Raw genomic sequence first — 14,186 nt, forward strand, 5'->3', positions numbered from 1 at the left:
GAGGTTGCTATCAGGCAGATAAAGGTGTACAAGCGAATACGAGATGAGTGGAGAATATTCAGTTGGATAGTGAGTGTGGGGATGAATTTGAGAATGTACCCGCATGAACGGATACAAATTTAAAATTTTTACCTATTATGGGTAGTGTGTAGATAATTATATAAAAATATTAGGTGGTTATTAGAAAGGCTATTAAAATAATATTAGAAAGGCTAGTCATCTATTTTGATCGGAAAAAATTTAAGCATTTAAATGAAAAAAGGCATAATTTAGTCATTTTTTATATTAAGCTTAAATTAATATTGATTAAGCTATTGAAAGATCACCGAGAACTATAACTCATAATCGAATGTCGTGAGAAACTATTCACGAACGTATAATTATGTATCCAAATTTAATCTTAAGGTTTCAAATCTTAACATAATTAGCAGAAGTTTCAATGCTATTTTCTAGCATTCAATTCCCGTTTTATTAATTATTTTATTTATAAAGGAATTGAACTAATTTTATATGAAAATTTTAATTAGTTTGGTGTATAATCATAACTAATAAATGAATATTTTTGCTAAGATAATATTAAAAATAAAACACATCTAAAATTAAATTATAAAAAATAATAAAGAATTTCATCCATATTTCAAAAATAATTTAACCTATTGAACCAACTAAAAAAATTACACATGCAACTATTTTATAATTAGATCGTTTTGTTTATTGATTATAATAATCAGAACATTTTACTATTAAGTGTAGAACGAACATTAATTTTTTAATTATACTTTAATCACTTAAATATGAGTAAGTTTATATTTCGGTCATTCAACTATGAATAAGTTTACATTTAGCCACTTAAATGTAACTGAAGAATTACTCTTAACGAATGAGTGATTTGATTGCTACAATAGATTAATAATGGAAAAAAGGCATCAGAGGTCCCTGTACTTTTAGGAAAAAATAATGTAGCCATCGTATTAATTTTTCTCTCTCAACGTAGCCTCCAACTTAAAATAAATCTGATGTGGCTCTTTGACCAAAATTTTCGTCATTTGACTATTGCAGTATTGATGTGGTTATTCACAGTACTGACGTACGGTTCACGGTACCGATGTAGCATTCTACCTATCATGTTATCCATCACATTATAAACCACTGTGGACTTCCATATCAACAATGTGGACCTCCATGTCAACTCCGTAAATAACCACGTCAGTAACGTGAATAGACACTTCAACACCATAACAGTTAAACGAAAAAAAACGTACATGGACCTCTTATGTCAGTAAATGATTCGATTATGACTATTTAAAATATGATGAGGCGATTACTCATAATAAAAGTGCCCGAGTTGTACTTTACCCAATAAAAATCAACAAAAAAACCCGAAAACCGGATGTGTTTGAACCCGAATCCATTGGTATCTTTCGATTCAAGTGTTTTGCCCGTTTGTTAGCGGAGACTTGAAACAGAAGTTGAGATCGCTTCACAGTTCCTTCTTTTCTCCATAGATCTCTTCACCTCGCATTCGCAGCTCAATAGATCAATTTATCATCAGCTCAATAAAAATGGCGGCCGTCGCAGTTCACCAATTCGCTCAGTGCATCACTTGCCATGCTTGGAGTCCCGATCAATCCAGTAATTTCTTATGCTCTTTTTTGTTCATTTCGAAATTCCGTTCCCTCTCTTAATGTTGTTGTGATGTTAATATTTGTCTTAGGAATGTAAAATTGAAGAGGAGAATGAAATTGATGGATCCATTTTTATTGATTTTCCGGGTTTATATATATATATTCATTTGAAGCTTATATTAATTCATGTTTTAGAACTAAAAATTTGTCCCTTATTCTTTTAATTTGCATGAGATTATGATGTTTTCTTTGAATTCTTTTTTACATATTTAATTTATTTTTTCTCTTGCCTGTAGTGGTAGCGTTTTGCCCAAATAATAATGAGGTTCACATTTATAAATTGGTGCAAGACAAGTGGGAGAAAGTTCATGTTCTTCAGAAGGTACTTTATTCAAAATGTTCCGTATAAACCACTAAGATATGATTTATTTCCATATAGGTATGCAGTATGTCTAAACTTATCCCCGAAAGTTATTTGGAATTTCATTTTGGAATCATGTTATGTGGTACATTTGTGACACCTCAATTTTCGCACTGGATATCATATGACTAGAACCTAGCTGAAGCCTCTTTTTTGGTGAAGAATATAAATGTTTTTTGAAAAGGAAAATATGAAATGATACGTCCGATCTTGTCTGAAATCTGAGTCTTTCTTAATAAGTAAATAGAAGTACTGCCGCTGCATGGAAGACGGATGAAGATTTGGATTTCAACGTATTGTATGATATCAGCCCACGTTTATACCACTTCTGTCTTTAACTGAACAGGAAATATTATGTGCATGGAAACCAGAATTAGGAATCTAAAGCAACTAGCAAATTTATTAGGTTAATTCTGACTCGTCTGATAGGGATTAGAGAAGTTGTGAGAAAGTTAAGCTTGAAAGGTGAGAACAGAAGTGTTGCAGCCAGGTTGTTGGGAAAATATGATCAGACTTCAAGATTCCCAAACTCATTTAGAAGCCTCTTCCTGAATGCAAATGGTTGGAAATAAATTGAACTGATATTTAATAGTAAATTTTGAATTCTTAAACATTTTCCCATGCTAGAATTATTGGAGATGCCTTGAACAAGCTAATAGACTAGAAACACTAAGCTATAATGGAAGCATTTTTTTAAACTACAGCTTTCCTGTTGAGACTTGAGAACCATACTAACAGTAAAACCTGAGGAGCTCCTTGTTCTAAAATCTTTCTAAGAATCCACTCTCTTCATGTTGAAGACAACAAGCCTGTTTAGTCTTCTTTGTTCTTTTCGAAGGGAATTCTATCTAGCTTCATGTTTGGTCACTGAATTTTCTTACAAAATGAAAATCTATCTAGGTGTTGAAATCACTATGGATGATGATTCATTTTTTTGTTAAATTTTACTTGTTTTATGTTTGGTTTTTGACCAATATGATGTTTCTTATGTCTTTCCACAGCATGATCAACTTGTTTCTGGGATAGACTGGAGTGAGAAGTCAAACAGAATCGTTTCTGTATCTCATGATCGGAATTCGTGAGTAATTATCTTTTTTTTAACGCAGACACACAAATGTAAAAATGAAATTTTGTAGTTTGTTTGGACCTCCTGTTTCTCTTTCCCTGGGCCTGGACAAACTCAAGTAAACAGTGCCTACATGATCCCCGTGTTTGTCTTGTTTTGATATTGTTTCACTTCTGTATAGCACTGTTACTGCGTTCTTTGTCTTCTCAAATTTTTTATCCCAATTGAAGATATGTTTGGAACCAAGAAGGACCAGAGTGGGTACCAACTCTCGTCATCCTTAGACTCAATCGTGCTGCACTTTGTGTTCAGTGGAGCCCCAAAGGTAAATAATCATAATTTCACCTGACATTATTAGTCATTCTTCACTTCTTTGTACTGTGCAATAAATTAGCTTTATACACAGATCGACACTTTCTTGGGTCTATTTATTGGGGTTCCCCCCTTCTTTTCAACTGTTATAAGAAGAAGAAAAAAGTATAGCCCCATTGTTTTACAATTTGTCAAATGCATATTACTTCAGGGTTCATTGTTCTAGCAGTGTATTCACTGATGATTCTTCTTAAGCTTATAAAATAGACTGGCATTTGACTTGTGAGAATATAAAATTGTGGCTAGAACTTCAGATTATCAGTTGGGTTATTTGATAAAAAAAATTCCTAACGAAGTCAACAGAACTTGTTTTTGTGCTCCTATTTTTTTAATTCTTGCATGTCCATGCTCTTATGATTGTTGAGGTCTGCTTCAGGAATGCCTCTGGTAATTGTAGATCCATTATTCAAGCAATTTATAGCAAAGTTCTAACCAATTCATTTCTTTGTGTCGTTTAAATTCAAGAAAACAAGTTCGCTGTTGGAAGTGGTGCTAAAAATATGCATCTGCTATTATGAGGGAGATAATAACTGGTAATATGTACTCCATTTCAATTGTCACCTCTCCTTTCTGTTAGTATCCTCCAACTTCGTTTGTATATATATATATATATATGTATGTACATGCATGCATACTTACATAGATGTATCAATGCATTGTTTCCATCTGTGGGTGCATTTCAAACACCGCTGTCCTAATGTTTTTTTTCTTCTCATTTTTATCTACAATTGATGTTATATCCTTATCCGGTTTGCTGTTTGTAGGTGGGTAAGCAAAGTAATCAGGAAAAAGCACAATTCCTCTGTCACAGGTGTTGCATGGCATCCTAATAATGTGTGTATTTCCCACTTCACTGCATTTTGCAAAAGTATTTTTTTCAATTCTTAGTGTAGTTATATGGTGGTTTTGTTTTTCAGTTTTTTCCTTTGATGTGGATAGTTGTCTCATGGTAGTTTCCATCTATCTTCATGTATTACAGAGTCTGGTTTGACTCCCATGGCATTGCATTGAAAAGAAAGAATTAAGGGAGAAGAGTTTTAAGATAAAAGCTAACTATGTTTGACGTGAGCACATTAGCTTAATGTTTAATTTAATGGTTAAAGAAACCCATTCCAAAACCATCTATTTCTAGCAGATTAAAAAATATTGGTTAATTTTATGCATGCGTGTCTATGTTTTCTTTTATGTATATATATGTAAAAACAAAATCTAAGTAGGATACTCTACATTAGATTATAGCTATCAATGGGAGAGGCATCGACTTTTTTTGAGGAAACCTTTGAAGTAAAAAATGGACATGCTAGATATCATATATTAAGAATTTTATTTGTCTTCGCCTGCAGAATATCATAGCGTTTTACCTATGCCATTTGGAAAATTTGTTTTAGATGCTTTAGAATTCATCTCTTAGATTCTGTTTTGTTAACTGGTATATGATCTATATTTTGGAGAATGGCAAGTCTTACGTCTATTTTGAAATTCTTTTTGGTACAGATTCTACTCGCTACAACATCCACTGATGGTAAATGCCGAGTATTTTCTACATTTATCAAAGGTGTTGATACAAGGTATGTTAAATATTGGTGTCTGCAGACTAGCATTATTCCTCTTTGGGCATATTAGTATCATGTTTCCTTTTTAAATTTCCCAGGGAATCAAAAACAAGCTCTTCTTCAGATCCAAAGTTTGGAGAGGTACCATTTATGCCGCCCTCTTTAGCAATAAATAATTAATGATTGCATTTGATATGTAGGAAAAATGGTGCCAGAACTTTTATTTGCTAATCCATATATTTCCATGTTCACTGTTGTTATAAACTCTACCAATAATTCAACCTATTAAAATCTTGAAAGATGAATATGGGTAATAGGCTGGAACTTTGCTTATTTTCATGTTAGCGATGCACCAAATTGCAAAATGTGCAATTATCCACCAAAAGGGAAAATCTTCTTTAGTCATTTGAACCTCTAGTGATTAGGAGGTCCAGTTCCATGTGCAATATATTTCTTGCTTAACTGACTTGCTTAGTTTAATGACATCAGTGTCCAGAACGACAAGGTAATTTCCTTGGCATGCAAACCTTATTTTATGGTTTGCAATTGTCAAAATTGCAATTCCAATTAGAAAGGAAACATTATCCCAGTACAGCCATATAGGGTTTTTGCAATATTCTATCTCTAGTGCATCATGTCTTTGCCCAGGGAATGATATTTTTGATAAAACTTGTAAATAATGTGAACATGTTGCAAAGCATTCGTCCGTTGACAGTGAATCTTGGTAAAATCTGAATGACGTCAAAATTTTCATTAGTAGCAACAAATATAATCTTAAATTAAGCTATACAGCCACACATTCTTGTGTCCTTGGATGCCTCATGTTTTGAAATCATACTTCTGACTATAGTTTTTATTGAAACTACCAGAACACTGATGTCCTGACTTGTGAAAAAGCAAAAAATATTAGAGTTTCAATTAATTTTCATTTGAGAGGTTAATCAACTTGTTGAAGTTAATTTTTAGTATTTTCCTTACAAGTGTCAAAAGAAGTAGAAGCATGGAAGGAAAAGTTCCATATTTTGTTTAATCGATTGGTCCAACTATTTAACTTGAAGGAGATAATGCTGAATTGTTGTTATTTGTGTATCTGAGTTTCTTGAAATGCGGAGTTGAATCAGTTTCCCAAATTATTCATGCCTCATATGGACCCATGAATGTTTATATCGACTACTTTATCTTTGCTTAACTGACTTGCTTATTCTTATTTATTCCATCTTTTATTTAGTTGAAATCAGGGTTCTGGAGTTTCATTAACCTTTTGTCGATGCAAAGAAAAGCTAACATTTTCTTTTTCTTTCTCGGCACTTACTCAACAGCAAATAGTTCAGCTTGATCTGTCATCTTCATGGGCATTTGGGGTGAATTGGTCGCCAAGTGGCAATACTTTGGCTTACGTAGGTAAGAAATATTTCTATCTATTTGTCATGTCCAAAGATAAAGTTTGTGGCATGGTATTTATTGTCATGTCCGGTTAAACTACCAATGTTGTATTGAGTTGGTTAATTGTTTGTTTAGTTTATAGTTGAGGGAAATTTTGTTGGAAAGAAATCCAACTTTAATTTTAATTTTTGGTTGGGGAACAGGCCTCATTGCATGAAACCTCTAAACTAAGTTGGTTACGCAAAAATTTCGATATAACTTCATAAACCCCTAACTACCTTTTTGGGGGAACACTTATTTTGGATCTTAGATCTGCTTGTAAAAGTTTCCTTCTTAACCACCATTTATCTATTTACAGGTCATAATTCTATGATTTACTTTGTTGATGATGTTGGTCCTTCCCCTTTGGCCCAGAATGTTGCATTCCGCTATTTGCCTCTTCGTGATGTGGGTCAGCGTTCACTCTTGTTAACTGCTTTTGTTTCCCTTTATTTTGAGCCTAATCATAAACAATATTTTAATCTTGATTTTTATGCAATAACATGAATTTCCATCAGGTCCTATTTTTTTCTGAGAAACTGGTCATAGGCGTGGGATTTGATTGCAATCCAATGGTTTTTGCAGCAGATAAATCGGGGTTATGGTATGTACGATTCTTTGTCATTTTAATTTTCTAGACCTGCTTCATTATATCAATAATGTTTTTGGTCTTGTTTTCTAGGATCTTTATCAGATTCTTAGGTGAAAGGAAAGAATCTTCATCAGGTCCAAAATCTGGTTCTCAGGTATTTATATCATAAGACTTTTAACTATTCTCATTCTGTAAGTGTGGAATTTATGGGTGAGGCTGGGGAAGGGGCAAGGGCAGATACTTCTCAGAACAATACAGACAGCTTCCAGGCGTGTTTATTTAGGGAAATAACTTCTTGTCAGGGCTCTTATCGGGAATAAGATCAACTGTTCGTCTATTCACTTGAGTGAATCATTACATTTGTTAAACGTTAGTTTGAGATGTGTCAACTATTTGCTCTCAAACAATAGGCTAGTCAGTAAGATCTTAACAACATCTTCAAAAGAATAATATCAAAGATCATGTTTCCTGGTGTCTCTATGATTACTCTAGTCATTCTCATTTAATAGCGATTCTCATTGCAGTGGTGAAAACACGAGTTTTTTTAAACTTTAGTATGTTTCTGAATTTGGTTTTAGAAGAAGTGGAGGTGAAAAACCATCAAGATCAAGGTGTCTCATTATTCACTTTGGCTATTCTTAGTTTTAATCATCCAACTTACAGCCAAGGGGGCTGTAGGGCGATAAGTCTAACCTTAACATAAGACCGTATCCAATTGCCCACTTTGCTGAAATGACATAACACAACCTAACATTTCCCCTTACTTGTAGGATTGTAGGTTCAATACTAACAGTTGAATGGGCTTAACAAGTCAAACAAATAAGGGGCAACAAAGAATGTGAATGATAAGAAACATAAAAAACCTTGGTTGTAAATTTTAGGACAATAATCCATCCTGAAACAGAATTGCCAATAGGTGGAGAGACCCTTATGGTGAGTAAAAAGACCCCACATGGAGTATTGGCAGTGTGCACGGGACCCGAGTCCGGCTGTGCACCTATTGCTTTTGATTTAGATGTTCATCTCCAATTTCTCATAAATTATTTTGATTCCATTTGCAGGAGATATCCTGCGGCTATACTTATAGATTCTCTGTTATTTTCTTGAGATGTTTGGTACAGCAAAAGAGACTGAATCCAGAAAATCTCTCTCAAAACTTTACCATATCAATATTCAAATGAACATACGTATATATCTCTAGTATTGCAGCTTGAAATAATATGGAAATCCAAGTATTTTACACTTTGGTGCCAAAATTGTGAATTGAAAATGAACCATCTTCGATAACATGCGGAAAGGATCTAACTTATATTATTTCCGTGGCTTATTTTCCCTTGTGCAATCACGGACACCATTTCTTGAAGTCTACACGAGTACATGAATTAATATCATTTGAACATTATTTACCATTGCATTAAAGTCTGTCACAATTTTTATGTTCAGCTGTCTTTTACTTATTCTTCAAACCCCAATATAGCTGTTTTCGTTCCTATTTTTTAGGACACTATTGGTTCTTGGCATTGAAAAATAAGAAAATGAAGTTGCTGTGAGCACCCTTTTGCCCTAATGGCACCTTGTCCTCTCAAGAATACTGGGAAAAATTCTAAGCCTAGGATTTGGAGCCAAATCATTTTAATCTTTTTTATTTCTTTCTTTCATGGTAGGAAGAGAAGGGTGTTATAGAAGATGTGGAAAATGATGGGGAATGGTTATATTCCGTTTTATTGGCTACTTCTATGACTACAGTAGACTGAAGTTAATTAAATATAAAGGTTGGGTGGGTGGTGTTGTAGTAGTTACGGAAGGCATGAAGAGATGGTTGGATTCCATTATTTGAAACATTTTTATAGCTTCAAGAGAATGGAGGTGGCTGATATGTGGAGCTACTTGAGATCTTTGAAAGAATCCAATGCATCAAACTTTTACACTTCTTTAATTGAAAACCCTAGCGTCTATTGTTTATACATCCCATTCCTCTGGAACTCGCTGGTAATTTAATGTTTTTGACGAATAATTTTGGTTAAACTTTTGCATTTTGTCATTTCTTTTCAGTTTTCTGAAGCATTTGGCAAATTTTATGGTCAATCAAGACAGGGATTGAGCAATGACACAGTTGAACCTTCTAAGATTCAGGGAGCTGCTCATGACAACTGCATCAAGTACACTTCTCTGCCCATTTTGTATTGTTGAATATGATATACATTTTCTCCGAAAGAAAAAGGAATTCCCACTTAGTTCTGAATATGGAGTGGATAGTTGATGCAAACATTTTCTCTTGTTGGAACTGCAGTTGTATTGAACTTCTAAAACAAAATTCGAAAACAAAAACAAAGCGCTTCAGCACCTCGGGTGGGTTTCGCTGCTTTTGCTATTTAGAAACTGTAGACTTTCAGGACTTGGAATAATCTCAGTCGGGAGATTTTGGACTCATATTTTCTCCTTATTCTGCTATTCAAAATATTACAGGAATGGACGGGAAAGTGGTAATTTGGGATCTGGAAAACCAGCAAGACCTTATGGAGTATCTCTAAGAAGTGTTCCGTGAATCTTTTTCTCTCGTTTGGTCAGGTAACAGAATGACAATAATATTGAAGCATGTGGAATATATATATATATATATATGTTGTGTGTTGATGATATTTCATCTGACTGAAATCTTAGATTTAATACATTATTAGATTTCTTTTTTTATGTTTGATTCAGTGCAGCGGGATATTATATTAGTTCAGAACTCCGCGATGCATATTATGTTTGTGCTTTTCAACAAGTTTTGTTTGTGGATTGTGAAGACGGCTACATCAATGGCCGGAATAGGTGAACGGTCGGTGGACGGTGGCTGTAAGTTAATAAGAGGTTAGGGTTTAGTCACAGACGGGCACAATATATTATGGCGAACTTTAAAATTTTAGGGTAAATTATGCATTTAATATCTAAACTATCAGTTTTGGTCCATTTTAGTATCTAAACTTTCAATTTTTAACGGCGGATATTAAAATGAAACAAAAACTAAACTTTATGTATGATTTTTAAAAAAATGAAAATTTAGGTACTAAAACGAATCAAGTTTAGGTACTAAACACGTAATTTACCCAAAATGTTAAGAGGGACGAAATTATAAAATTCTAGGACGGAATGAAAACCGGTTATCAATAAGAAAAAGAAAAATCTAAAATATATGAAAACTAATTATCAAAAAAAAAATTTAAAATATATGAAGAAAATATCCTTCATCTTTACTTTCCTTTTGTTGTCACTTATATTTATATTTTGGTTGGAAACAAGGCGGTCAAGTTATAAGCTTTCGAGTGTAATCCGAAGTTGTTCTTTGAACAAAAAAAAATACTCTTTCCTATTTCTAATTAACTGGAAAAAAAAATTAAATTCTTAAAGAGATTTTTTTTATGATAACTTGACTGTCAAACATCGAATTTCAGGTATATCTTGTGAAAAAAGCAAACACAATGAAAAAGCACCAATAAGTGAACCGAAGGATTTCAATTTGTCCGATACATCGAGTTCGACATATCAAATCAGTGCACCAAACTCTAATATATGATGGTCAGAAGTGTCAACAGCTTGTTACGAACCTGTTCAGTAAGAAGGGAGCGGTAAGGTGAAAAGAATGTAAAAGAAAAAGTGATGTAGAATTATAGAAGCGGAAAGTAAAAGGTTGATAGTAACTCACATAGAAGGCACAAAACAAAACAATAATCATACTTGCAATATGTATAGCGGTTGCATATATATGAACAGGATCAAACATCATTGACACCTGCCTTTTGGGGCCAATGAGGAATGTTGTGCTGCAATACAAGACCCCAGCTTAACATCTAAAATAAAGCACATTATCCACAAAGAAAGATTATGAAAGAAATCGAGCAGCTTTGACAAGGGGCTATGAACACCAAAAGGTTGCATAAGATATTACCGGGGAATGGAATCCTCATTCCCCGTTTGGTTGGCCGGTAATCTTATTCCCGGTAATTTTTATAACTAACAATGGATTTTTTTGGGTATATTAACGGGAATGTAATTATCCACATTCCCTTAGGTATTGTTGGATTGCCAGCGTTTTGGACTAAAATGCCCTTAAATTTTTTTTCTTCAAATTATCCTTCTTCTATCGTTGAATAATAAAAATTCTATAAAGGTTAAATTATAAATCTATCCTTAAACTATTTTAGATTTACAAAAAAGTTCATAATTAGAATTTTATATAAAGTTCAGGGGTTAAAATAAAATTTTACCCTTTCATTAAACCTATTTATCTTTTCAATTTTGTAAAAAAATTATATAAATTTTATGAATTTAAAATTTTTAAAGAAATATATAAATTAATTATAGTAATATTATAATATAATTCAACTTGTTAAAAAAAAAATATAATAAGGACAATTTGGTAACATATACATTCCAATAATCTTTTATTCATTTAACTAAACACGGTAATCTTACATTCCTACTAAACCAACCAAATACAAAATACAACATTCTCAGTAATTCTATTCCCAGGTAATCTTTTATTCCATGGTAATCTTTTATTCCCACTGGTAATCTTACATCCCGTGAACCAAACGCACCCTTAGGTATAAACAAGCAACAAAGAAGTAGGTCATCTGTAAAAAGTTCAAAAACGACATTATATCTCAATATAGAGATTTATGAATAAGAATAACAAATTTTTACATAAGGGGCACAAGTTACTAAAGTTTAGAGAACTATAGTCTGGCTCAGCACAGAACCAGCAGAACTTCATTACATACATGTACCCATGATCAAGAAGCTCAGCATGAGGTCACAATTCAACTTTGTTAAATTTAGTATTAAGATCCTTCACTCAAGTAATACTAATAATAAAAGATCAACTTAAAATCAATAGAATGTAGGCTCTTTCTCACACACACATAAATGCACAAACAATTAAACCTGTGACTAAATGCACTTGCAGAAACACAAAAAAGAATAATTGCATGCTAGAGTTTAACTAACAAAAACCTTCCAAGTGCAAGCAAATTTCCAAATGTAAATGTGATTCCAAACTTGATTGTATGGAAGAAAACAAGGATCGACTGTGAGATAAACAAGAAAAAAAAGGAGAAATTAGATTGTTATATTCAACATCAGATTCAATGCAGTAGAGTGAAGCAAGATAATAGCTACATAAAGAAACATAACAATATTATAGGGAAACTATCTTATCTTAGCAGTGGAGCTGAGATAACTAAATTTCCAAACTTCTGATTAAGGAATATACACATAAAAATTGATGCAACAGCCAAGAATACATCAACCAAACATTAAAGAGGTTCCACAGACAAGAACTCATAATTCTCAGAGAGCTTCAAAATATAAATATCTTGGAGAGGAATGAATATATATATTCATAGCTACCAACCCAACTTTCTGAATAGTATAAGCTTTTAGTAGGTTTATTGTCGACGAATTTTAGAGCTTTTAAAATGAAACACTTATATGGAAAACAATGTGAACAATATATACATATATATATATATATAAACAAGCAAAAAGGAAGGGTTGACAAACAAAACCAAATTTTTCGAAGAACGAGCAAAAAGGAAGCTGAGGCAACTCTAATCAATCTTACTCAACACTAGCTGTTAATTTGGATATATATCTATGGAATGAAAAAAATTACAAAAATTGTATCAATTTACAAAGAATATTGGGAAGGGTTGACATCATCTACGAATGATGTAACCATCAATGAAAACTCCTCATCATCGCCGCATGAAATCTCCTCCACCATAGCATCAGCAACCGGGGGAATTTGAGGACAGTCCGATGTGGTCGGATCAGCAGATAAATCGTCAGTGAAATAAGAGGTACCGCCATCAGCAGCTTCTGGGACAGAGACAGGGGAAGGAGAGTCGTCGTCGTCAGTCCAATCGTCCTCTTTGAATGGTGCACCATATTGAGCACCATTTTTTGGGCCCTTACCATCCTTGTTGAATAGGACACAGAGCACGTAACCGTCGTCTTTCTCCTTGAGCCTGTACTCGTGGATCAGCCAATCTGTTCTCTCGCCTCGTGGTGCTTTCCCTCGATGGAAAACCAGAGTCTTAATTGAACCCACAGCCTCCCTGTTTTGCTTCACAAGCCTATCCCTCCCTGTAGTTTTCCAATAACCGTCTGTAGTTGCACGATTGAACCTGGTCCCTTTCTTCTCAACAGGGCAATAGAAGAACCACTTCAAATCCCCAGTCTTCAAACAAGAGAGATCGGGTAAGCCCCAAGGAGCATATTTGTATATATCTACTTCGGCAATGGCACTGAAGGATATCTTCTTCCCCATTACTTTTCTCTTCAAATAGTACATGACCAACTCGACATCCGTAGGATGAAATCGGAACCCCGGCGGCAATGAGTTCTTCCCCATAGCCGAATCCCCGAATTGAAGTCCGAATCAAATGATGCAAATAGCCCAAGTCCAAATGGCTAAAAGAGGTGTTTTGAGAATAATTGCAGAGCCTCCTTCAGTTCATAAAACACAAAAGTGTTTATTCCCAGGCGAGATCGAGAGTCATTCGATGTCGATACAAACCCCTGTTTGAAACAGCTCCTGTGTCATTACAAATTAATATACAACCCCTAATATGGAAAATCAAGGAATTCCAGAAGAAGAAAAAGGTAACAGAGTACTGAATCTGGTAACCTATAGTTATTCAAATACATATAAATCCCTAAACCCCAAATAAAGGAAAACCAAAACAGGAAAGGAGAAATAGATTAAAGCAGAGACCGACGTTAACAACAGTTACGATTCGAATGAACAAAAAGGAACCTTAGAAATCACCTGGAAAAAACAGAGCCGCCGGAGAAAAAAACCGAGCAAGACCGCGAGGGAGACTAAGCAGCCGCCGGAGAAAAGGAGGAAGCACCCACACTAACAGTTGGGGATCGCAAAAACTAGGGGGAGAGACGTTAGAGCGTTGTGGAATGTGAACTGATGGCGTGTTCAAATTTCACACTGAGAAACAACCGAGCAAGACCGCGAGGGAGACTAAGCGGCCGCCGGGGGAAAAGAGAGCCGCCGTAGAAAAGGAGGAAGCACCCACACCGAGAGTAAAAAGAGCGCCGTTCAAAAAAAACGAGGGAGAGAGAGGTTAGATCGTTG

General features: G+C 34.2%; 1 protein-coding gene, 1 long non-coding RNA gene and 1 pseudogene across 2 annotated transcripts; 1 reads left to right on the plus strand and 2 right to left on the minus strand.

Annotated features, from left to right (window-relative positions):
- Positions 1-1,445: 1,445 nt before the first annotated feature.
- On the plus strand, positions 1,446-9,955 carry LOC120169640 (annotated as a pseudogene).
- A 661-nt stretch (positions 9,956-10,616) lies between these two features.
- LOC120169732 lies at positions 10,617-12,097 on the minus strand. Its single transcript, XR_005520688.1, has 3 exons — positions 12,047-12,097; positions 10,737-10,854; positions 10,617-10,638 (listed from the first exon to the last, which is right to left on the minus strand). It is a non-coding gene; the product is annotated as an uncharacterized LOC120169732 (long non-coding RNA).
- Positions 12,098-12,722: 625 nt separating this feature from the next.
- On the minus strand, positions 12,723-13,448 carry LOC120169796 (NAC domain-containing protein 82-like). Its single transcript, XM_039177906.1, has one exon. It carries the CDS (start codon positions 13,446-13,448, stop codon positions 12,723-12,725), a length of 726 nt encoding a protein of 241 aa, XP_039033837.1.
- Positions 13,449-14,186: the final 738 nt, after the last annotated feature.

This window comes from Hibiscus syriacus, unplaced genomic scaffold, assembly GCF_006381635.1.
Source record: "Hibiscus syriacus cultivar Baekdansim isolate YM2019G1 unplaced genomic scaffold, ASM638163v2 tig00111769_pilon, whole genome shotgun sequence".
Taxonomy (NCBI): domain Eukaryota; kingdom Viridiplantae; phylum Streptophyta; class Magnoliopsida; order Malvales; family Malvaceae; genus Hibiscus; species Hibiscus syriacus.

Coding starts and splice junctions, on each gene's coding strand:
- LOC120169796 (XM_039177906.1), bottom strand. CDS start 13,448: ATGGGGAAGAACTCATTGCCGCCGGGGTTCCGATTTCATCCTACGGAT.